Source organism: Elaeis guineensis, chromosome 8, assembly GCF_000442705.2.
Source record: "Elaeis guineensis isolate ETL-2024a chromosome 8, EG11, whole genome shotgun sequence".
Taxonomy (NCBI): Eukaryota; Viridiplantae; Streptophyta; class Magnoliopsida; order Arecales; family Arecaceae; genus Elaeis; species Elaeis guineensis.
The window spans coordinates 106,701,508-106,724,160 of record NC_026000.2 but is presented as its reverse complement, the minus strand read 5'-3'; the positions used below and the strand labels follow the sequence as shown (position 1 = coordinate 106,724,160).

General features: G+C 41.1%; 1 protein-coding gene across 1 annotated transcript; it reads left to right on the top strand.

Moving 5' to 3' along the window:
- The first annotated feature begins 2,637 nt into the window (after window positions 1-2,637).
- LOC105035805 (probable uridine nucleosidase 1) lies at window positions 2,638-9,863 on the top strand. Its single transcript, XM_010911506.4, has 9 exons — window positions 2,638-2,945; window positions 4,859-4,974; window positions 5,149-5,208; window positions 6,983-7,165; window positions 7,388-7,492; window positions 8,843-8,939; window positions 9,033-9,140; window positions 9,227-9,362; window positions 9,456-9,863. Exons 1-9 carry the CDS (start codon window positions 2,846-2,848, stop codon window positions 9,562-9,564), a joined length of 1,014 nt encoding a protein of 337 aa, XP_010909808.1. The 5' UTR covers window positions 2,638-2,845; the 3' UTR covers window positions 9,565-9,863.
- The last annotated feature ends 12,790 nt before the right edge of the window (window positions 9,864-22,653 follow it).

Genomic DNA, 22,653 nt, shown 5'->3' with positions numbered 1-22,653 from the left:
TGTTATGGAGAGTAGTGGCGCCAGGGGTCGTTTAGGGCCACGTGGAGTTGGTTACGGAGAGTGGAGTGGTGGCTGTTGTCGCGACTTACCAGGGCATAGTGGAGCTGCGTGGAATCTGCTGCAGGAGGTGGAGCAGGGTAGTGGCCTTCATCGTGGCTTGCCAAAGAGTGGTGAAATCGCGTGGAATCTGTTGCAGGGAGTGGAGCAGGGGGCGGCTCTTGTCGTGACTTGTCAGAGAGCTCGGATCCGTCGGTTGGAGCTTGGTTGGGATATCTAATGGAGTGGGATGGCTCTCTATTGTTGGTCTAGGAGAAGCTCGGATGTCCTTGAAGCTACTGACGAGTCTACTGTTGTCGGGTACCTTAGGCGCTGATACTACAGGTGGGGGTCACCTGCTGTAGAAGCTCGGACAGAGACTTTCCGTTGGTGAAGCCCGATAGGAATCCGATTGCTAGAGAAGTTCGTCTGGGATTCGTCCGATGTGGAAACTCGCCTGAGGATGATTCGTTGGGGAAGTGCAGTTTCATAAAGGATCTGGCGGAGGGTCGGCCGGTGATGGACTTCGGATGGCGTTGGGGAGGTTCGGCAGACATCGGAGGTGATCGATCGTTGTAGAAATTCAGCTGCTGGAGCCTGATCATCGTAGAAGCTCGTCCAATATCCAACCGCTATGGAAGTTCGGTCGAAGTCTGGTTCTTGTAGAAGGCTGAAAGGAGACCGCTTATTGTAGAAGCTCGGTCGAAGGTCGGTTATCGCGGGACCCGACTACGAAGAAGCTCGACTGAAGTCTACCTGTAATGGAAGTTCAGAAGGAATACGTTTACAGCAGAGGCTCGGATGGGATTTGCTTACAGTAGGGATCCGAGGTAGGTCGCCCGCTGTAAGGGTTCGGAGTAGACTGCTCGCAGCAGGGGTTCGAGGCGGACCACTCGTAGTGAAAGTTCGGAGTAAGCCGCTCGCGGTAGAAGTTCGGCTATCGCAGGAGCTCAGCTGGAATCCTAAAGGTGGTTGACCGCCGTAGAAACTTGGAAGGAGTCCGATTACCGTAGAAATCTCATTGTCGGGGAAGCTCGGATGCTGACGAAGCCCGAAAGAAGTTCGGGGGTAGTCGATTGCTGTAGAAGAACGGCTAACAGCGAGGCTCAGAGGGCCTTCGGGGCGGCCCGAGGAGTGAACGCAGTAGCCCATCACCAAAGAAGTTCGGGCGGCCAAGGGAGTTCCGAGATGCGGCATGTACAAGGTCGGGAGCCGGAGAAGCCCCGAGAGATCAGTCCTCTGCAGACTTCAGCCGGGGGGTTCTTTATACCCAACAACTTTTATTATTGATCAATTCATATATATTTATAATTAGCACAATCGTCAAACGATTGGTTTTAGGATATAATTTCCAACAAATTAAATGTTGGTACTTGATAGACGTTACCATAGGGATTAAATGTTGGTACTTAGTGGAGCCTGTCAATGGGGATTAAATATTGGTACTCAATGGACCTTACCAATGGGGATTAAACATTGGTCATAGTTAAAGGTTGTTGAGTTATATGTGTTTTTATTTGAATTGAATTTTTGATAACGTATGTATATGAATATTTGAAAATATTTGATTTATTTAAGTAAGTATGAAATAAATTCTTCATGGTATTGCTTTCGATCATTATATTTTATAATAATATCTGAAATATCTAGATGAAATATTCATTATTTACTAAGCTTCCGAGCTCATCACCTCTCTCTTTTATTTTTTTCAGATTCAGATAATTAGTTATGAATGTTGGCGTTATTTTGAAAAAGAGTTTTAGAGGTGATACTTGGTACTATCAGCTTCATTGAACTTAGGTCTATTTTTGTTATTTTATAAAACTTAATTGTTATGAGATATTTGAATTTGAATATTATTGGGTTTGTTAATTAATTTAAATTTTGATTTTTAATATTTTTAATTTTTATTTTATCATATTGATATCTATTTTAAAATATTTTATATATTTATAGAAAATATTATTTATGAGTATGCGATGATTGTCGTGACTCTCAGCTTGCGATCTTGGATTGGAGACGTGACAATATATTACTAAAAAATATATATTAAAAATAAAAAAAAAATTTAATAACTTTATTAATATTTTTTTTTTAATTTTTAAATTTATTTTTAAAAATAATATTAAAAACAATATGACATACTATGAAGCCCGCTCCGCATAATATTTTATAATGTCTGCCCCGTATGATTTTTGTTCCACGATCCTCAGCTTTTTAGCTATCATGATTATCAATACAACGTTCTAAAATTAAAAATCAAAATTTTCATAAAATCACGACATCACGTGCATTGCATGTGTAAGATCTAATAGGAGATCCGATAGGAGATGAAATTGACAAGTCTCCTTCTCGATTTTCAGTTTGCTTTTCTCTCGGAAAGGTTTCACGCACAACAACTCCGTCCAGCCGAAATGCATGCCGACCTGGCAGGCATTGGGCAGTCTGATCTTTGAAATGTGCTGTTCATCGTTTGAAACCGAATTTATGTGAGGAAAAAAATAGAAGAAAACAGACAGACAGCGATCTGCCCGCCTCTCTTGGTAGGGTAGGTGGACAAATCACTACAATCTGGCGGAGAGTCCAAGGACATGCACCCACGTGCATCCCACGAAGGGAATGTACGCGAAGACGATTCCACCATCGGAAAGAAAAAGGGGTAGGCAGAAGAGCGAGACGGAACGATTTGTTATTATATAAAGAAAGAAAAGGGAGGAGGGAGCGAGAGAAGAAAAAGATCGGCATCGTCTCGATTCCTCCTTCCTGTCTTTCCTTATCTTTTAATCTCCAACAGAGAGAAAGGGGAGGGATGGAATCGAATCCCAATGCCGGATCTTTGGAGAACAGCGGGAATCACACTCCCTTTATTCGGCCGGAGAAGGTCATCATCGACACGGACCCCGGCATCGGTATCTACCTTTATTTTTTGTTCCTTCTTTTTGGGCACTCTGTTACTTAAAAGCGGTGTCACTTCTTGATTTGTTTCTTGTTTCTTGATTCACTGTCGGATGTTCAATTGGGGAATCGTAGTGTAAATTTCGTATAATTCCAAACATTTTTTTTCTCTGTCTTTATCTGATTTTTGGAGGTTTTATTTTTCTGAGAATAAAACAAATTGAGAAAAGACTATCTTTGATGGATTTTTGGAACAATTTCTGTTGATTATTATGTCGGATTTGGAGGGGAGGATGCATTAAGATAGAAAATTGATTATCAAATCTCTTCTGGTTGCTTATTATTGCCTACTTGCTCGATTCGGCCAGGTTTATTGGTCTGAGTTGGTTAATCTTAGGAATAAATGATAAGAATCATGGATTGTTATTGTGTTTTTTCTGTATTTGCCACCAAAAATAGAAAGAAGGCACAGGAACTTGATTTTGGATTCGATGAGATGATGAAGTATTTAGAACAGCTCGCATCAACAGTGGGTTTAGACCTCAACTGACGTTCTCCATCCCTTTGCCTCCTACTCTTTATGTGTTCATATTTTAAGTGTCCTTCCTAGTCAAGGTAGTCAAGCGAGACCTCCTTGATCTCCAAGGTGAAACATACAATTAGCTTGACTATCACCTTTAGTTTTGAAATCCCCAAAATTTAATTAACTTTGTCTTGAAAATTATAATGGATTTTGTCACAATACATCAACTAATTCCTAAGTTACATATGGTTGAAGGAAAATGAATAAACATGGATTATACCTTTTTATGGAACAATTGATAGTATATGAAATTAGATAAGATCTTTAGGTTCCAATTCCATTTCTTTGTTACAATATGGTCCACAAATCCATGTTTGTAAAAGATATCATTATGTTAATAACTTTAATAAATATTCACAGAATAATAGAGGATCTTATTCTAAGCTCTCACTATGGGAGTTCCCTTTGTAAATAGGACTATATTACATGTATGATGTACATCCAGTTGCACTCTTGAATGCTAGACATTCTCTAGGTGATCAGTTAGCGACCTAAGCGACTACAATTAATCACCAAATGCTGACATGTACATTGATTATTTACAAGGCATTCTCTGGGTAAGCAGGTAGCCACCTAAGCAATAAATCACCAAATGTCAAAATATACATTGATTGTTAGCAGACATCTTCTAGGTGATTAGTCAGCCACTTAAGCAATTACAACAAATCACCAAATATCAAAATGGACATTGATTCTCACTGTTAGTTGGTCGGCCCTTTCTAGGCAACTGGGAGGACCTGCCTGGCTGTTTCCTGGGCAGTAGTCATTACAATAGAACTTCTGAATTCATACCTCCCCTAACATTCTCATGTTCATTTTCATCTATTCACACACTTAGGCTCCAATCTACCCGACTGACCTGGTATAGCTGATCCTTGTTTGGTCTGCAAAATGTTTCTTTTGATTTGCACAGATCTAAGACAGTGTATAACATATTTTGTGATCAAATGGTGGGATTTCATTAATGGGTTGAAAGAAATGATGGAAGAATTATGTTCAGTAGACATCTACCATGATTCGATGATAGAACCTCTTTCAATTGGAGGACAAGTGCAACGGTTGGGCTACAGCCCTCTTTGCAAAATAATGCATAATACTGCTGATGACATGTCGTAACACTCCACCTGTTTCGATTTTCTTAGATTCCTATCATTCCTCACAGTTATCTGATTTATTTTATTTAAGTTTTGACTTCTTCAGATATTACCATTCTTAAAAATGTTTTATAATATGTTGATTCGACTGCTTTTACCCTTTCTAGTACTTGCAATATGTACTGTCCATTTGAATCAGTACATGTGCCTTATATTACATAATCATTCAGTTTCTTCCCCTTGGTTACAGATGATACAATGGCTATAATGATGGCATTTCAAACACCAGAAATTGAACTGTTAGGTTTAACTACAATCTTTGGCAATGTTATTACCGAATATGCTACCCGCAATGCTTTACTATTGGTACGTGTTTCTCCTCAATTGCCATTCTGCATACTAGAATATATTTTTTTTTTCTGTCCAGTTTAATCTCAACGACTTTCCAATTTTTTATAAATTCATTCCTTTGGAGTGTTCTTCTGATGTTTTAGAAACAGATTCATGATGACATATAACTTATAATGTGTAAAAGGGTAGTGTGAGATTTCAGGGCATCCTGATGTTCCGGTAGCAGAGGGCAGCCATGAGCCTTTAAAGGTAGGACTTCTTCTCATTGATATATATACTTTGACTTCATCTTAGCATTTCAATTTATCAACAAAATTTTTGATTCCCGATTTTATGTTGATGACATTCTCATTCAGTTCTGAGCACTGCTGTCGTGGCCAATTTTTCCTTTGTTGTAAAATGTCTAACATATGTTTTTCATTGTCCTCGTTGGGTATATCTCTACAAGCTCCAAGATAGTTCCAATGATTTTGTATGTTTTCTTTTAATAATTTGCTTGGATATGCCTAGATAATTATACATGATAATTTTGGTATTGCGTCCACTTTTTGAATGTCTAAATTTAGTGGACTATCCATATTTTACTCAACCCCAAAAGAATATGCGTTTAGGCATTTGTAAAGTTGCATATGATTTTGCTATGCATTCTTGTACTGACAATGCATGAACATTGTATTCTGTATGGTAACTATTCTACTATTAGAAAGGCTGAATATTTTATATAATATATATATATATATATATAGATATATCATATTTCATGAGTCATTTATGTCCAAAGCCTTAAAAAAGCACTCTTCTTCAGTCCCCTTTTGTTTCCAGGTATCTGTTTGGTCCTAGTATCTTTTTGCTCCTAGCTGTTCATTGGAAGGAGTGCCCTTTCAGAGGATGATGGATCTCCATCTATGCTTGACGATATTTTATTGAGGCACTTGACACATACTTTATTAAAGAACATCTGAGCCCTTCATAATGGAATGATTTTGACTTTAACTGCACATGGTCAGACGGTTTGACATTTTATATATAAAGATAGTAAGTATGTCATTAATAATTAGTGGAATAAAGAGCTACCAAATGGCAAGTTGGTTTCCATCATAAAATGCATCTAATAATCATTTTCCCTATGGATCACTTGAGCATACTCTCCTTAATATGATTTCATATCTATGTGGTGTTTTGGCACCTAGAAAATCAATTTTTTTTTGTTCAATTCATGTTAGTTATGGATATGTTCATTATCTTCCTTAGTACATTCCAATTTCATGATTTTGTAGAATGTTTGGCATCATGAATTTAGTTTATTTCATCTAAATTAAAAGCTCCAATGGTTCCAAATATCCGTCATGACAAAAGTCTTAGTCTTTAATATTAACAAGTATGAGGTGAAGTATTAATGCACAACTTTGAAATTCAATTCCAAATTTGAGAAAGATGTCTATTATCTATATTTATAAACGAAATGAGAAAATGATTTTAAATGTTCTTTAAGCCATAATAAATATTGCATGATCAACTATTTCTTCATCTTCTCTGCCCTGGTCAATTTTTGAGTTGTTTAGTATATATTAGATGTACTGCACTGGCAAACTGGAAATTCAAAATTTTTCATTATTGGTTTGGAAACTCTTTAATGGGCAGGAAAACACATACTATTAAAGAAGCTCTTATTGAAAAGTATCGCCTGTAAAGTCATATAATTATCAAGATTTTGAGGTTTATTGGAGGCTTATCTAGTGTTATCTGACTTTTAGATACTTGCTTTCCAACCTCTCTTATCTAAATGAGAAGTGAACAAATTGCATGGTTCCTTTTTACTTGCCTACTAGTGGTAACCACAATGCATTTAACTGGCAACCGCAACATCATTTTGCCCGGGTACTTTTGTTGCACTATCCTGTTACATACATCTATTATATATATATATATATATATATATATATTCAAGAGTACAGAAGTTCCTTGTTGAATTGACAATGCATTTTATTATTATTCAATTGAGAAAGCTACCTTTTATTGATAGGGAGGAAAGCCACGTGTTGCTGACTTTATTCATGGATCTGATGGCCTTGGGAATATGTTTCTTCCACCACCTGTAGGGAAAAAATCTGAGAAAAGTGCATCTGAGTTTTTGGTTGACACAGTTTCTCAGTGTCCTGGTGATGTATCAATTCTTGCATTGGGACCGTTGACAAATTTAGCATTGGTAAGTATAGAGTAATGTTCCATCTCCTAATTAAATTTTCTGCAATATATGTTTATGTCTCCTACTGCAAATTATGTTAGAACCATAAGACTCAGAAGCTTATCACTTTAATTAGTTTCTAGACGGTCTTTTTTTTTTTATTTTTTTTTTATGTACATTAATTTCTTTGCCACCATTATGATTTTGATTTTCTTGGCTGAGGTTTGGAATTTTTCTGCTTAGGCCATCAAAAGGGACTCAGCTTTTGCAAGAAAGGTGAAGAGGGTGGTTGTACTTGGTGGGGCTTTCTTTGCATCTGGGAATGTCAATCCTGCTGCTGAAGCAAATGTAAAAGAGTGGACCCATAATTCTTCTGATGAAATATTTGGTCTTGTCGTTTTACATACTTTATTCATTTGACTAAGATTTTATTGAAGCAATTTTCTTATGTCTAACACTTTATTTATTTATTTTTGTTATTTGGTCTTCAACAAAGATGTCTTTTACCATGTAGAAGTTCTTACCGTGAGTATTAAACAAATTTTCTATTATAAGCAGTACAATTTATTGAAAGAAAGGAGAAAAAGTCAATTTATAAGTACTTTAGTTGATCCATGAGGGGTCAATGAAGGTGTCACTTTGGCAACAAAATGTTTTTTAACACCGGGAACAAAATTTGCTAAATCAGTGGCCTCTTATAGAACATTTATGGAGAAGTTTCATCTATGTGTGTCCTAAGCCACGAAATTATTCGAATTATTATAAAATTCTGCAGTTATTCTTAACTTAATTGATGATTCTTATCTTTCTATGATGACCTAATGAAGAAATTCATTAGTTGTATTGTTGGTGACACTAAAAGAGAACACATGAATTTCTCCACATATTGTTCTTAACTTTCTTATGAAGTACAGTGACTTCTTATTGAGTTGAAACACTTCACTATGTCTATCTTAATTTTTCTCAACCTAACAAATCTATAAATTTTTTACTCTCCTGATTAGTTGAGTATGGATTTTATCCACATTGAGTCGCTACTGATTCTTGATGTTGCGGCTATAATCGTGACAACATTTTAAATATCTCTCAAGGTCTGGTATACCCCATGGCCTATGCAATGGCATTGCTTGCATCACCTTCCATGGTAATTTGTTACAGAAGTGAGAGTGTGCTTCTCATGCGGTGTCGACAAGGCAGAGGCCCTTACAAAGTATTTTCTTCTAGTGGCCTTGGCCCCACCAAAAGTATCACACTTTTGTCATCCTTCACGACACGTCTCAAGAGTTGGTATATGAGTACCGAGGGCACTACTTTGGTTTCAGGTCCATACACATGTCATTGTTACACAGTGTCACTTCTCCATTGAGGCCTTCCCTATACTTTGGTTTCAGACGTATGTTCATTTGCTACTTTGGTTTCACCAGTATTTTCCCTACCAAAGTCCTCTTTCATCATTGTATCTCCACAAGGATTTTGCATGTCAAGCTGCGCTTTGGTTTCGAATGTTCCTAAACCAAGGCCTCCCCCCCGAATGTGGCTCGTGACAGTATATTAGGCACCATTTCAGAACTTTCTCTGGATTTTCATGAATGTACAGATTTAAGAAATAGATTTTCACCAGTATTTTTCAAGTCATCATTCTAGTGTTAAGAAATAGAGTTGAGAAAGTGCTAAAGATTTTCAATCCTCACTTTGCAGATCTATGGGGATCCAGAAGCCGCTGACATTGTGTTTACCAGTGGAGCAGATATTGTTGTTGTTGGCATAAACATCACTACTCAAGTCAAATTTACAGGTTCTTTTGAACTTTGTGTGTTCTAAGTTGGATCTCATCATTTGCTTCAAATTTACAACTGCAACTCATTATGGGTGCAATATGTGGTTTCAGATGAAGACCTCTCTGAACTAAGAAATTCAAAAGGAAGGTATACGCAATTCATATGTGACATGTGCAAGTTCTACAGAGATTGGCATGTGAAATCTGATGGTGTCTATGGTATATTTACATTTGTTCCCCATACTTCCTCATTCTAGCTTGCAACCTCCTCGAATGGTATGACTTAGACAAGTTTTCAAAATCAGGGATTTTCCTCCATGATCCGGTCAGTTTCACAGCGCTAGTTCGACCAGATCTCTTTATGTTCAGAAAAGGGGTTGTGAGGGTGGAGACACAGGGCATCTGTGTGGGACATACATTGATGGACCAAGGATTAAAAAAGTAGGGCTGTACTTGGATTTCCTATTGCACTGTACTTGGATTTCCTATTGCTTATTCTTGCGCTTTATTAATTCCACCAAACTTTTGGTGCAGGTGGAACACAATTAACCCTTGGTCTGGCTATTCACCAATTTCAGTTGCATGGACAGTTGATGTGCCTGGAGTCATTGCATTTATAAAAGAACTGCTTATGAAACCATGAAAACTGAAGGAACCTTAGCTACCCACCTGATTTGTGTTACGGATCTCAAACATGGAGGTCTAAGCATACCTCTATTTATTTGGATTCTGTTTCTCTGTTCTTTTCAACTACAAATGTTGGATTTGAAAGCTTACCTCGTGTCATTGAATCACCAAATACTGGTGAAAAGCATCCTTTTCAGTGAAATTTCAATCTGACAGTTGTTATATATTTTGTATCATGTATTTGGTGAATATATTAACTTCTGTTCCATGATTGAATATTATCATCTATTTAACTGTTTATGAGAGCTGCTTAAACTATCATGTTATGCAGTTTCAAATGCCTTATGCTTTCAGTTTATCATCCATGAAAGAGACCATGGTGCTGTCTTCTTGAGAGCATATGAATTTTGGCTACTGTGCAAATAGCGGTGACCTTTTTTTTATTCAAGGCAAACTGCTCTAGACAAACTTAGGTAAAGAAGAACCTACAGGATTAAGCTGACAACAATTTCAAGCTAATGAATTTTTATTGCAGTGAAGGAGGTAGGAACAATTGAATTCCAGTTAATGACATCGTTCCCTTTCTATCTCTGTTTACATCAGGAAGCAAGATTCTCCAGTAACATGATCTGTCTACCTTTGTCAACCCTCCAGTGAATGGGAGGCGGTCAATAGGAGCCTAGGAGACTTCACTCCCAAGAGTCCAACAGTATGACACTTAGAGAGATGTGTCCATTATAGATTTTACTAATCAGTATGAAATCTCTCTAAATAATCCCATAATACCTAGGCTAGTTAATTATCTGTTCCTATCAAGAGCAAAGTAACGAGGCTTTTTTGCCTCCTCATAAATGCTGTTTTCCATTCCAAATTTCTCTGTTTCCGCATGCTGCTTCAACGGTCTGTCTTTGCTATATTTTGTATGAAAGCCCTCATAAGAATTATTTCTCAGAAAAAGATCTCATCTTTTAGTAATTTCAACTGGCATCTATATAGACCCTCATAACATATAAATTTTATACAAGATGTGTAATTCATGGTTCAGATAAAAAAAGGTCCTTTGACATCAAGAAGACTATGTTCTTCAAAGAAAAAGGACAAATAAAAAACAACACCCAAAGGGGGTTAGGAGAAAGTTTGGTCAAAACAGCACTCACTTTCTATCCATTCAAAAGCAAATAAGTTGAACAGAAGACCATGGATCATGTGGCTAGAATTATGGGTTCAGATAAAGAAAAGTTCCTTTGACATCAAGTAAACCATGTTCTTCAAAGAAAAAGGAAAAATAAAAGACAACACCCAAAGGGGGTTAGGAGAAAGATTGGTCAAAACAACATTCACTTTCTATCCATTCAAAAGCAAATAAGTTGAACAGAAGACCATGGATCATGGCTAGAATTATGGGTTAAGATTGGTTGTCAAGATCGGCTAGGATTATAAGGAAATTATAGGCCCGGTTGTCAAGATTGGCTAGGATTATAAGGAAATTATTGATCCGGATTGGTTGTCAAGATTGACTGAATATACGATAGTTATAAGTTTGGATTGGCAAAAATTTTGAATTTAAAATTTTTATAATAATGTAATTTTTTTTAATAAAGTGCTCTATATTATAATATAAATATCTATATAGAATTGTAACATGGTAGAGATTGATTCTATTGATTCTTCTCTTTTTGTCAATACCATTCTTCTCTTTTCGCCAAGTTATCATGATATCAGAGCAAGATTTTTTCAAAAATTTCTTTTGAGAAAATTTGCGGATCATTTTGAAGATTAGTGGTGGTTATGACATCGTCTTGGCTTCATCAAAAGAAAAAATCTATTGCTATTCAAAGTGTGTGAATCATGCTTATTCTGATCTTTATCACATTCAGCTATTAGGTGTGATCTATACTTTATCTTAAAAAGGCTTATTTATTTTCTCAGTAGGATGGATTTTGATAAGTCAATACTATATTGGTTAAATTTAATGGAAAAAATTATGCTCTTTGGAAATTTTATTTTTGAACTTTTATTGAAGGCAAAGATCTCCATGGAATCCTTGATGGATCTATACCAGAGCCTAGTGATGACCAAAAAAATGTTTAATGGAAAATGAAAAATCCTAGAGTTATGACTTAGATCTTAAATTCTATTGAGATAGATATTGCGTTAAGCCTGAGATCATTTGAATAGTCAATGGAAAATGGAAACATCTCCTGAAAATATTGTGTTAAACTTGAGATTATTTAGAACAATCAATGAAATATGGAAACATCTCCGGAAAACACATTCTCAAACAAATCAAGCTAGGTAATTTGAGATAGAATATGAAACTACTAAAATTAATTAGGAGGGTAGAGGTGTCAGGAGTTTTATGTTGAACTTTTGAACCTATAGACTAAACAAGATATGATGTCTACTAATCTTGTCACAAATCCAACCTATGAGTTACTCAAGAAAGAAAGAGATCGAAGTAGGGCATTTTAGTTTCTTATGAAACTAAGACTGGAATTTGAGAATGCTAGGGCTAACATAAAAATCATGGTATTAAGGATCTTGATTTTATTCTTTCTGAACTCACTCACAAGGAAACTTGATTGAATATGCAAGCTATGTTAGACACTAAAAATAATTCTATGGATATATTTTTTTTTACTTCTCGTAGTATGTCTCAATTAAAACAGAAGAATGGAGAACATAATAGTATTCAGTGCAGATACAGTAATGGATTTGGGCATGTACAGTCTCACTGTAAGAAACAAAATTTGTGCAACTACTGTAAGAAAATGGGACACATAATTTTAGAATGCCAAAATTTGCAAAAGAACAAGCAAAGTTAAACAATGTTCTTTACTTTCAGTGGAGATTAGAAAATGCCTAGTTCATCTGATAATAAATTATCTCAAGAAATAATTCAGCCAATAATTCAAACTTCATTGTAGTCTGCTCTACTAGGTGCTATCTCTTCTACTTTCTCTACTGTTGGTTTCTTAGGTAAAAGAATCAAATTTTCTCCTTGATTTCTTGATTCTGCTGTATTCAATCATATGTCCAGACAAGCACATATCTTTTCAAAACTTAAACCATATTCATCAAAATATTCTATCATTACCACTAATGGAAAAGAAATATTCCATTAAAGCTGTAGGTATAGATAAATCTAAGAAAACTTTATTTCTTTTGAATACCTTTTATGTTCTAAGATTAGTTGCAAATTTAGTTTCTGTTAGTCAATTAGTTGATCAAAATTATTTGATAACCTTTTCTCCTCATGGTTGTGATGTATAGGACCTTCAAATGGGGAAACTAATCGGGAAGGGGTATAGGCAAGGATGTTTATTTTGCCTAAACTTAGTTGAACAACCTTTTTTTCAATTGTATTTTTCAGTATCTCTATCTTCTAAAATTTCTCTTATTAATAAAACTTGGGATCTTTGGCATTGTCGCCTTGGACACCCTCATATGACGAAGCTAAGTATATGTTCAATTTTTATTTTCTTCTAGACAAATTAAATGTCAAATCTATATCTTATGATACAACCTATCAAAGTTGTGCTCTTGGTAAAGCTTCCGAGTTGCCTTTTCCTTCGAGTGCTTCTAAAGTAGCTGCACTATTTGACTTGATACACAGTGATTTATAGGGTCCATCACCAATTCCTTCTAAGCTTTGTTATCATTATTGTTGGTGCAGAATTTCACCGAAGCTGGAGTTGCTGGAGTCGAGATGACTGCGGCCGTCATTAGGACCTGCAAGGAAAGTCTAAACTGGAGTTGGGATGCTCCGACAAGATCCTCCGATGCTCAAGTCAGTACTCTGCTTCAACAGAAATGGAGTGCTCGAGTGAGAATTTTAGCAGAGTTTTGAGATAGAGTTTTTGAGCTTAGAGAAGAATGTATCTGGGGGTCCCTTTTTATAGACGGAGCGCGTAACTAATTAACAGCGACGTCTGTAACCGCCTGGTAGTGGGCTGTTCAGAGCCACCCAGAGTTTGTTACAGAGAGTAGAGTGGTGTCCGTTGTCGCGACTTGTCAGAGAGTAGTGGAGCCACGCGGAATCCGCTGCAGAGAGTGGAGCAGGATAGTGGCCATTGTTGTGACTTGCCAGAGAGTAGTGGAGGCACACGGAATCTGCTGTAGAGAGTGGAGCAGGGTAGTGGCCATTGTCGTGACTTGCTAGAGAGTTCGGTTCTGTCAGCTGAAGCTCGGCTGGGACGTCTGATGGAGTAGAATGGCTCTTTATCTCATCGATCTGGGAGAAGCTCGGATATCTCCGAAGCTGCTGGCAAGTCTACTGCTGTCGGATACCTTAGGTGTTGATACTACAGGTGGGAGTCATTTGCTGTAGAAGCTCGGATGGAGACTTTTTGTTGGTGAAGCCCGGTAGGAGTCCAATTGCTAGAGAAGTCCATCTGGGATTCGCCTGATGTGGAAGCTCGTCTGAAGATGATCCGCCAGAGAAGTTCGATTTCATGAAGGATCTGACGGAGGGTCGGTCGGCGATGGACTTCGGATGGTGCTGGGGAGGTTCGGCAGACGTCGAAGGCGATCGATCGTTGTAAGAATCCAGCTATCGGAGTCCGTCCGTCGTAGAAGCTCATCCGATATCCATTCGCTATGGAAGTTTGGTCGAGGTCTGGTTCTTACAGAGGGCTGAAAGGAGATCGCTTATTGTAGAAGCTCGATCGAAGATCGGTTGTCGTGGGAGCTAGGAGTAGCGATCTGATCGGTGGGTCCTGTCCCGCTGTAGAAGCTCGTCTGGGATCCGACTACGAAGAAGCTAGGCTGAAGTCTACCTGTAATAGAAGTTCGAAAGAGACGTGTTTACAGTAAGGGCTCGAATGGAATTTGCTCACGGTAGAGATCCAGAGTAGACCGCCCGCTGTAGGAGTTCAGAGCAGATCGCTCGCTGTAGGAGTTCGGAGTAGACCGCTCGCAGTAGAAGTTCGAAGTAGACCACTCGCAGTAGAAGTTCAGAGTAGACCACTCACGGTAGGAGTTTGGTTAGAATCTTGAAGGCGGTCGACCGTCGTAGAAACTTGGATGGAGTCTGATTACTGTAGAAACCTCGTTGTCGAAGAAGCTCGGATATTGACGAAGTTCGGAAGGAGTTCGGAGAATAGTTGGTCACTGTAGAAGGTCGGCTGACAGTGAGGCCTAGAGAGCCTTTGGAGTGGCACGATAGATGGATGGAGAAGCTCATTATCGGAAAAGTCCTGAAGCTCGGACGGTCGGGGGGGGGTTCAGAGAGATGCCACACAAGGTCGGAAGCCGGAGAAGCCCTGGAAGAGTCGGTCTTTTACAAACTTTGGCCGGGGGGTATTTTATACCCAACATCAGTCCTCTTACTTTCGAGTTCGGGTTTCGGATGAAGAAATTAAAGAGAAATTCTCACGGCCGAAGTTGCCCCCCTCGATTGCCGCACTTGGAGGTTGCCAGATATTTTGGCGCTTGGCACACTGGTACTAGAGCCTTTTCGAAAAAGATTTCTTCTTTTTAAAATTTTCACCGGAGCGCTACCCCAAGTACGGTGCAATAATGGTTTTACTAATTGTTGGCCACCTTCAGCCACTTGCCATAGCGAGTGGGCCACGCGGCGGTCATGGACTGGTCAGAGGAGTCCTGCAGTCATTATTGCTCTGGATCCTGTCACCTATTTAAACCCGTCTCCCCCCTTCGGAGGTTTCACTTTTCATGGGAGTTTCTTCAGTCCTTCCCTCTTGGCCTTAGGCATCCTTCGAGTCGTCCTCATCTCTGCATCCCTGCATCCCTCATATCAGCCTAGGTTAGCCCCAGAACTTTCTCCGCTTTCGCGGCCCCGTTCATAGACTGTGCCGATCGTCCTTCATTGCAGATATGGGCACGGATACGGCTCGGATGTTGGCCCAGAATCTCAGAGCCCACGAGCAGAAAGGCGCTGCAACTTCTGGGTCAGCGAAGAAGGCGAGGGTAGAAGAGACAGATCCAACCGTATTTCGCCCTGATCATCCAGGGCCCGCGCTTAGGCACACTTTCGATCGCGAGTGCTTCCCGGTGTGCATCATTGTGTGGGGAAACCTGACCTCTGAAAGAAGGTCATGCCCGCCGTCACTGTGAGGAGGAACCTGACCTCAGAAAGAAGGTCATGCCCACCGTCATCGTGAGGCAGCAGGACTCCTGGCATGGAAAAGATGGCGTCTACATGTACTTTGAAGATAATGCTGGAGTAATTATCGAAAAGGGGGCTGGAAGAAGAAGTCAGGTACTTAAAGTAATCCTCGACGATGGTCGGAACCGAGAGTTCGAAGTCTAATGAAGCCGAGCTTCCTTAAAATTTTTCTCCTCTCTTTTTTGTATTCTTTTCCTTCTCTGGTCGTTTCTCTTTTTATTTTTGGCCTTCAAGGCTTTGTAATGTATACTTTACCAATGAAATGAAAATGAGATTGCTATTACCTTGTCCATTCTGGTATTAAATGGTTGTTTACCAAACTTCCTTTGTCTTCCATCTCATTTGGCGTCGGCATAGTTTGTAATTCCTCGTCTATTCTGGTTTCGAGTCGTCATTTACCAAATTCCTTTTATCTTCCGTCTTGCTCGATGTCGGCGTTGTTTGAAGGTTTTCGATTGTTGCTGTGCTGATTCGCCCTTAGGGACTGGAGATTTTCAACAAGGGTTTTCTTCCTCGTTGAGACGAGGTCCCTTGAGCCTTTGATGTAGTTCGTTTTCACTTATCGCTGGCGTAGTTCGTCGCTTTCTCTTTTCATCTCCCCTTCTCTTCTGTGTTCGAGTGAGGGTCTTCCCTCTGCTCTTGATGGGGTCGTGAGAGTGCAAAGGGGCCATTAAGGAGGCTTTCCTCCTTGTCCAATCTTGATCGACCGAACCTTTGTTTGTGTCAGGATGAGATTCTCCTCTGATTTCCGATAGTTAGTTTCAGCTCATGTTAGGATGAGGTTCTTCTTCTGTTCCTAACAGGGTTGTGGGGGCACGCAAGGGCCGCTACCAGGGCCTCTCCCCCCATCTGATCTTTAAGTAACCGGGCCTTCGACTTTGCTCATGTTAGGACGAGGTTCTCCTCCTGTTCCTAATAAGGCTGTGGGGGCACATAAGGGCCGTTGCAAGGGCCTCTCCTCCCATTTGGTCTTTAAGAGACCGGGCCTTTGTCTTTGCTCATGTTAGGACGAGGTTCTCCTCCTGTTCTTAACAAGACTGTGGGGGCACATAAGGGCCGTTGCAAGGGCCTCTCCCCCCATCCGGTCTTTAAGAAATTGGGCCTTCATTTTTGCTCATGTTAGGACGAGGTTCTCCTCCTGTTCCTAACAAGACTGTAGGGGCACATAAGGGCCGTTGCAAGGGCCTCTCTCCCCATCTGGTCTTTAAGAAATCGGGCCTTCGTCTTTGCTTATGTTAGGAGGAGGTTCTCCTCCTATTCCTAACAAGGTTGTGGGGGCACATAAGATCCGTTGCAAGAGCCTCTTCCCCCATCCGGTTTTTAAGAAATCGGGTCTTCATCTTTGCTCATGTTAGGATGAGGTTCTCCTCATGTTCCTAACAAGGCTGTGGAGGCACATAAGGGCCGTTGCAAGGGCCTCTCCCTTTATCCGATCTTTAAGAAATCGGACCTTCGTCTTTGCTCATGTTAGGACGAGGTTCTCCTCCTATTCCTAACATGCTTAGTTTTGTTTGTATGGGGGAGTTACTCCTGTCGTTATAAGCTTATGCCAAAAGAAAAATATGCAAGTGTGAAACTTTTATTTAAGGCAAAGTTATTGATAATACATCTACAAATTTTTTGAATTCTATGATCACAGAAACTTTGCTCCTCCGAGCTCTTTTAGATAGTATGTTCCGGGTCGGACCACCTCTTTAACTTCATATGGGCCTTCCCAGTTTGGGGCAAGTTTTTCTTGATTCTGAGGTTGTGAGACAGCAGCTCATCGTAGTACCAGGTCCCTCGCCTTGAAGACTTTGCTTTTGATCCGAGAATTGTAGTAGCGGGCTACTTTCTGCTTGTAGGCCGCCATCCAAACTTGAGCTATTTCTCGCTTTTCTTCTAACAAGTCAAGATTGGCTTTGAGATCCTGCGGGTTGCGCCGCTCATCGAATGCCACAACTCGCACCGACGAAAGTTTGAGTTCAATCGGGATCACGGCTTCTATCCCGAAAGTTAGGGCAAAGGGGGTCTCCCCTGTAGGCAATCTCTGAGTAGTTCGGTATGCCCATAACACATGATAAAGCTTCTTTTGCATCAGGAGGAAGGACCCCATCTTTGAGGTATGCAACTAGTGGGTCGATCCAACTAGATTCATAGCTGATCTCCATCACAGGCTGTGATTCTTCCGTGCTTGGGCACCTCAGAATTTCGAAGACTTCCTTAGGCAGTTCAGCCGGAGCTAGTGTAGCCAGCCTGGAGAGAAGGTCGGCCCTGATATTTTTTGCTCTTGGGATCTGCTTGATGTCGAAGCTGCCGAAGGTAGGGATGATCTCCTTTACCTTTTCGAGATACTTGGCCATACTGTCCTCCCGAGCTTCATAATTTTCGTTGACCTGTCCCACCACTAATTGAGAGTCACTGTAGGCTTAGAGCCGATCTACTTTCAATTTTTTGGTGACCTTTAGTCCTGCAATCAGAGCTTCATATTCTACTCCGTTATTTATCGCAGGGAACTAGAAGCGCAGTGCATACTCTGCGATAATTCCATCAGGATTGATCAAGATCAGGCCCACGCTCGCACCTGACATGTTGGAGGAACCATCCATGTAGAGGGCCCAAAAACCATCAGGGAGATCAACTTTTTCTTCAGGAGAGTTTGATCGGAGCCCCGGGTCATCGGCTCCATCTCGTCCAAGCTCGGCCTCCTCCGAGATAGTGCATTCCACCATGAAGTCTGCTAGTATCTGGGCTTTTATTGCCGGCTGAGGTCGATAGTCGATGTCGAACTCCATGAGCTCGACTGCCCACTTCACTATCCTCCTAGAGGCATCCGCTCGATGCAAAACTACCTTGATCGGCTGGTCGGTGAGCAGTATTATGGTGTGTCCATGAAAGTAAGGTCGGAGCCTCCGAGCTGCAACCAACAAGGTGTAAGTTAGTTTCTCTAACTTAGTATACATGATTTCGGTGTCTCTCAATACTCAGCTTATATAATAGATCGGCTGTTGAATTTTTGCTTCTTTCTTAATCAGAACTGCTGCAAGGGCCACAGGGGAGACCGCCAGGTACAGGAACAACTCCTCTCCAGGCTCGAGCTTTGCCAATAGTGGAGATGAGCCGAGGTAGTTCTTCAGCTCCTCGAACGCTTGCTGACATCTAGGGGTCCAACAGAAGTTCTTCGACTGCTTGAGAGTCTGAAAGAAAGGCAGGCACCGCTCGGCCGATCTTGAGACGAAATGATTTAGGGCCACTACTCTCCCAGTAAGGCACTGAACTTCCTTTATTGACCTCGGGGCGGTCATTTTCTGGATGGCGTGAATCTTTTTCGGATTTGCTTCAATCCCGCGCCCTGATACCATAGAGTCCAAAAATTTTCCTGAGGTTACTCCAAAAGTGCACTTGGTCGGGTTCAGCTTCATCTTGTATTTTCAGAGGGCGCTGAAGGTCTCCTCAAGGTCGGCAACATGGTTCATCGAGGATTTATTTTTTACGAGTATGTCATCCACGTAGACCTCCATGTTGCGGTCGATCTGCTCTTTGAAGATCTTGTTCACCAGCCACTGATATGTCGCCCCTATATTTTTGAGGCCAAGAGGCATGACCCTATAACAATAAAAGCCACGGTTAGTAATGAAAGTAATTTTTTCTTCATCCTCTGGTGCCATCCGAATTTGATTGTAGTCGGAGAACACATCCATGAAAGTGAGAAGCTCGTGGCCCGAGGTTGCATCCACCAATTGATCGATTCTGGGCAGAGGGTAACTGTCCTTCGGACAGGTTTTATTCAGCTTTTTGAAGTCTATGCACATCCTCCATTTACCGTTCGCCTTCTTAACCAGGACCACATTGGAAACCCAGCTCGGATAGTTGACCTCTCTGATGAACCCGGCTTTCAGGAGTTTATCAACTTCCTCGACTATTGCCATCTGTCTTTTCGGTGCATGACTTCAAACTTTTTCCTTCATTGGTCGGTGCTTGGGATCAATAGCCAGACAGTGTTCCATAACCTCGGCATCGATCCCTGGCATGTCCGTCGAAACCCAAGCAAAAACATCCATATTCTTTTGTAGGAAACTAATAAGTTGTGTCCGCACCTCTTTCCCCAAGCTGGAGTCGATCTTCACCATGTGCTCTTCGTTCCCATCATTCAAAGGAATTGAGACAAGATCTTCCATTGGCCCACCCCGTTCTTTAGTCAGGTCGTCACGGGTATCCAATCCATCAACCGGACAGAGGTCAGGCTGACCACTTCTTTGCAGGGCTATATTATAGCAATGCCTTGCCAGGGCTTGATCTCCTCTAACTTCTCTGACCCCCTGGCTGGTAGAAAATTTTAATTTTAGATGGTAGGTCGATACTACAGCTCGGAGGGCATTGAGGTCGGGTCGGCCGAGAATTGTGTTGTAGGTAGACGGCGCCCTCACCACCAGAAAATCCACCGGTGCTTTGGATTGTTTTGGATACTGACCTGCAACTACAGTCAAAGTTATTACTCCCTCCACTGGCACAGCATCGCCAGTAAACCCTACCAACGGGGAGCTAATCGGCCCTAACCGACCATCAGAGATGGATATTTTTGAGAATGCATCATAAAATAAAATATCGATCGAGCTTCTGCTGTCAACAAGAATGCGGCGTACATCATAATTAGCGATATTTAAAGAAACTACAACCGCATCATTATGGGAGAACTGGATCCCCCGGGCGTCTTCTTCAGTAAAGGTTATAGATCCTTCAGTTTTTTGCCGCTTGGGCGGCTCGGCCGATCCACTGGCCGCTCCCCTCCGGGATCCTCCAAAGATGGTGTTTACGATCCCAATTGGAGGCCAATCTCCAGGCTGTTCTTCTCTCCTTGGCGGCTCCGGCTGTGGCAGAGTTCTCGGCCGATCCTTTCTATCTCCAGGCCGGCATCGGATGAATCTGTTGACCGCCATTATCGCAGGAGGACCCTGGGAAGCTGGAGACGAGGCCGGGTCTTATGGAGATCGTTGAGATCTGGCCGCGGAGGTCGTGGATCGTCTGGTGGATGCCTTTCAGGGAGGCATCAGGTGGAGATCTAATAGGAGAAGGAGAGGAGGACATCGGAGGAGATGACTGGAGGCAGTCCCGTTGAGCACTCCTTCAAGAACAAGGGTACTGCGAAGACACAGGCACCCTTCCTCTAGTGCCAATTTTGTTGGTGCAGAATTCTGCCGAAGCCAGAGTTGCTAGAGTCAAGATGATCACGGCTGCCGTCGGGACCTGCAAGGAAAGTCTAAACCAAAGTTGGGGATGCTCCGGCAAGACCCTCCGACGCTCAAGTCAGTACTCTGCTTCAACAGAAATGGAGTGCTTGAGTGAAAATTTTAGCAGAGTTTTGAGATAGAGTTTTTGAGCTTAGAGAAGAACGTTTCTGGGAGTCCCTTTTTATAGACGGAGTGCGTAACTAATTGACAGCGACGTCTGTAACCGCCTGGTAGTGGGCGGTTTAGAGCCGCCCGAAGTTTATTACGGAGAGTAGAGTGGTGTCCGTTGTCATGACTTGCCAGAGAGTAGTGGAGCCATGCGAAATCCGCTGCAGAGAGTGGAGCAGGGTAGTGGCCATTGTCGTGACTTGCTAGAGAGTAGTGGAGCCACGCGGAATCTGCTGTAGAGAGTGAAACAGGGTAGTGGCCATTATCGTGACTTGCTAGAGAGTTCGGATCTGTCGGTTGAAGTTCGGCTGGGATGTCTGATGGAACGGAATGGCTCTCTATCCCGTCGATCTGGGAGAAGCTTGGATGTCTTCGAAGCTGCTGGCGAGTCTACTACTGTCGGATACCTTAGGCATTGATACTACAGGTGGGAGTCATCTGCTGTAGAAGCTCGGATGGAGACTTTCCATTGGTGAAGTTCGGTAGGAGTCCAATTGCTAGAGAAGTCCATCTGAGATTCGCCTGATGTGGAAGCTCGTCTGAAGATGATCCACCAGAGAAGTTCGGTTTCATGAAGGATCTGGTGGAGGATCGGTCGGTGATGGACTTCGGATGGCGCGGGGAGGTTCGGCAAACATCAGAGGCGATCGATCGTTGTAAGAATCCAGCTGTCAGAGTTCATCCGTCATAGAAGCTCATCCGATATCCATTCACTATGAAAGTTCGATCGAGGTCTGGTTTGAAGGAACCAGATCTAGGATTTCAGGGTTAGATCTTGAAACTTTTTCAAGATCATACAGCGGAAGACTAAAATAAATCAAAATTATTTTTTAAAATCAAAGAATCTCTAGATCTAAGATCCTATTACATGATTATTACATAGCATTAAATTAAAAATTAAAATATATAAATATAGCATAAACTACATGTTGATCATATCAACATATTTCTATACTACATCTAATGTATGTATTAAACAATAGATCAAATCTATTACCTTGCAAGTTAGATGTTCTAACCTCGCTGATCCGAGTTTGAGGATGATGTTGCAAGCCGCACATGCATCCGACCTCTAGGAGTCATCTACACGAGCCCACGAATCTCGATCAGAAGTCCTGCTTCAGAAAATCAGCACAATATGCTAGTACTGCGCTGATCCTTCTTTGATGGTTGATCAGGTGCCTCCTTCTTCTTGATTTGGACTCTTCCAAAGATGGAAAGTAGGAGTTTTAGATCTGAGATGCTCTCAGAAAACTCAAGATGGAGGGAGGAAAGATATGAAAACAAACAACCCTAGAGGAAGACCCTCTTCTTCTTCTCATTTCTCTCTCTAGACACCCTAACTTGTATCTTTTATATCTCCACGACCCAAAGGTCTTTCTCCCTGATTTTTGGATGACCCAAAGGTCTCTCAAATCTCTATCTTCATCAAAACTTTTATGAAGAAACTCATTTTATATAGAGAGATATGATAGAGTCTTTGTCTAGGTTAAATACCTAATCAAGGCTTATCCAAATATGGCAAGATAAGGGGTGCCCAACTCTTGAGCACCTCCTCCTTATTTTCATGCATGGATCATCAGAAAAGGATGCACAATGT

What these genes read in the sequence shown, in the direction of transcription:
- LOC105035805 (XM_010911506.4), top strand. Translation starts at nt 2,846, where the DNA reads ATGGAATCGAATCCCAATGCCGGATCTTTGGAGAACAGCGGGAATCAC. An exon ending in ATCCTGCTGCTGAAGCAAAT is followed by an intron (nt 7,493 to 8,842) that starts GTAAAAGAGTGG and finishes CTCACTTTGCAG; the next exon opens with ATCTATGGGGATCCAGAAGC. An exon ending in ATGGACCAAGGATTAAAAAA is followed by an intron (nt 9,363 to 9,455) that starts GTAGGGCTGTAC and finishes CTTTTGGTGCAG; the next exon opens with GTGGAACACAATTAACCCTT.